The sequence below is a fragment of the Otolemur garnettii genome, unplaced genomic scaffold, assembly GCF_000181295.1.
Source record: "Otolemur garnettii isolate 467f Iridium unplaced genomic scaffold, OtoGar3 scaffold00099, whole genome shotgun sequence".
Lineage (NCBI taxonomy): Eukaryota > Metazoa > Chordata > Mammalia > Primates > Galagidae > Otolemur > Otolemur garnettii.
In genome coordinates, this window is record NW_003852494.1 from 3,770,726 (window position 1) to 3,773,134 (window position 2,409).

General features: G+C 38.9%; 1 protein-coding gene across 1 annotated transcript in view; it reads right to left on the reverse strand.

Annotated features, from left to right (window-relative positions):
- Window positions 1-2,409, reverse strand: part of LOC111727263 (protein strawberry notch homolog 1) — a 14,139-nt gene that overhangs the window by 9,056 nt on the left and 2,674 nt on the right. The window contains exon 2 of the mRNA XM_023516834.1: window positions 1,615-1,775. Coding sequence (XP_023372602.1) covers window positions 1,615-1,775 — 161 coding nt within the window. The remainder of the gene's footprint in view (window positions 1-1,614; window positions 1,776-2,409) is intronic.

Genomic DNA, 2,409 nt, shown 5'->3' on the forward strand with positions numbered 1-2,409 from the left:
TTTTTTTTTTTAAGATCAATACTTTTGGTTCAACATAGTAGCTCACACCTGCAATCGTAACACTCTGGAAGCCAAGAATGGTGGATTGCTCAGGAGTGCAGGACCAGCTTGAGCAGGAGTGAGACCCCATCTCTACTAAAATAGAAAAATAAGCCAGGTGTTGCAGTATGCACCTATATTCCCAGCTACTGAGCAGGCTGAGGCAAGAGAGGATATCTTGAGCCCAAGAGTCTGAGGTTGTTGTGAGCTATGACTCCATAGCACTCTATCCAGGGCAAAAGAGTAAGCCTATGTCTCAAATAATAATAACAACAACAACAATTAACGTTTTATTAAAAAATCCCTGCAAGCTCTGGATAGGAAGGAAATATGGAAGAAATGATGACAACTGGAAGAAGAAATGGAAGAATATTTCTACATTATCATCTATTACTTTTGTTTTTACAGTATAGGCATAATCAAGAAATGCTTTTACTGCCTTGGAGGATAAATTTATAATTGTAACATCTCCATCATCTCTTTCTTTCATGTTTACATAAAACACAGCCCTAAAAAAGTCAATGCATGCTGCTAACACAATGATGACATGGAATTATCTCATCTCTCATGATTGTTTTGAAATCATAAAAGCATTCTGTTCTCTAACATCCATAGTATACTTAAGATTGTCCATGATCTTCTAATATAAGGAAATTGGACAGAATTCCCTTACATTAGCTTCTCTGATTGAGATCACATGAATTATCCGTAGCCAAAACCATATGTTCTTAGAAAAACTGGCTGAGACATCAAGTCCTCTTCCTTCCCTGCCACTTCAGTCTCTATAGTCTCCACCCCAGTCTAACTACCTCCAGAGGACTGGTTGCAACTGGCTTGCGTTACTGTCCTGTTAACTTTTCTGTGTTTTTAATTTTAATAGATATTCCTAATAAATTCCAAAAAGGTTATGACATTTCCCATTTCCAATGGAAATGCATTCTCCATATTCCTGCTGTATGGTTTTCTTTTTCTTTTCTTTTTTTTGAGACAGAGTCTCACTTTCTCACCCTCAAAGAATGCCGTGGCAGCATCACACTGCTCACAGCAACCTCTAGCTCTTAGGCTTAGATGATTCTCTTGCCTCAGCCTTCTGAGTAGCTGGGACTACAGGTGCTCGCCACAATGCCTGACTATTTTTTTGTTGAGGCCAGAGTCCTACTCACTGAGCCACAGGCAATGCCCATATTTTTATTCTTTTATTTTTGAGACAGAGCCTCAAGCTATCGCCCTAAGTAGAATGCCGTGGCATCACAGCTCATAGCAACCTCCAACTCCTGGGCTCAAGCGATTCTCCTGCCCCCTGCCTCCCAAGTAGCTGGGACTACAGGTGCCTACCACAATACCTGGCTATTTTTTAGTTGCAGCCATCACTGTTGTTTGGCATGCCTGGGCTGAATTCAAACCTGCCAGCTCAGGTGTATATGGCTGGCACCTTAGCTACTTGAGCCACAAGGGCCAAGCCAGTTACATATTTTTTATCCAAGAAAAATTTATCTTTGTATTGTAACAACTAAATTATATGAAGTAAGATAAAAAGATAAACATTATAAGCAATTATAAAATGTTACCACTTACTTGTGCTGCATATGTAATTGCCTCAAGTTGTAATGCTGACAACCAGCCATTATCAATAGTTTCTTCAGAAATGGATGTTTTGTACCAAACATCGGGAGGTGTGACGCTGGATAAAGAGCTAGTTTCCACTACAGCATCTGGGTGACGTAAGCCAATTTTTACTAAATGAAAATATAAAAAATTAGCAATTTTAGCTATTTTAATGACATTTCCAGTTTTATTGTAAAATACTGCATTTTTTTCTATAATGAAAAAAATATGTAACTACAGAGGTGCCAAAAACATGTAAACACATTTTAACAAAGCAAAAAACCAAAAATATGTATACACATTTTAAGAAAGGAAAAAATTGTATTAAAATTGTAATACTCAATATATATCAATAACACAGGATGAATACAAGTCACATTTGATTTCTGCATTTACAACAGGTGCTAAAAGTACATACATAATATATAATATATACATGACATCACTTACAATGAACATACATTTTCTTGGCATCCCCAGTATTCGCTAGGAGCCTCTATTAAAAAGTGACCAATGAGGCTCGGCACCTGTAGCTCAGTGGCTAGAGTGCCAACCACATACACAGTGAATTCGAATCCAGCCCAAGCCTGCCAAACAACAATGACAACTACAATCACAAAATAACCAGGCACTGTGGCGCACACCTGCAGTCCCAGCTACTTGGGAGGTTTAGGCAAGAGAACTGCTTAAGCCCAAGAGTTGGAGGTTGCTGTGACCTGTGATGCCACAGCACTCTACCCAGGGTGACAGCTTGAGACTCTGTCT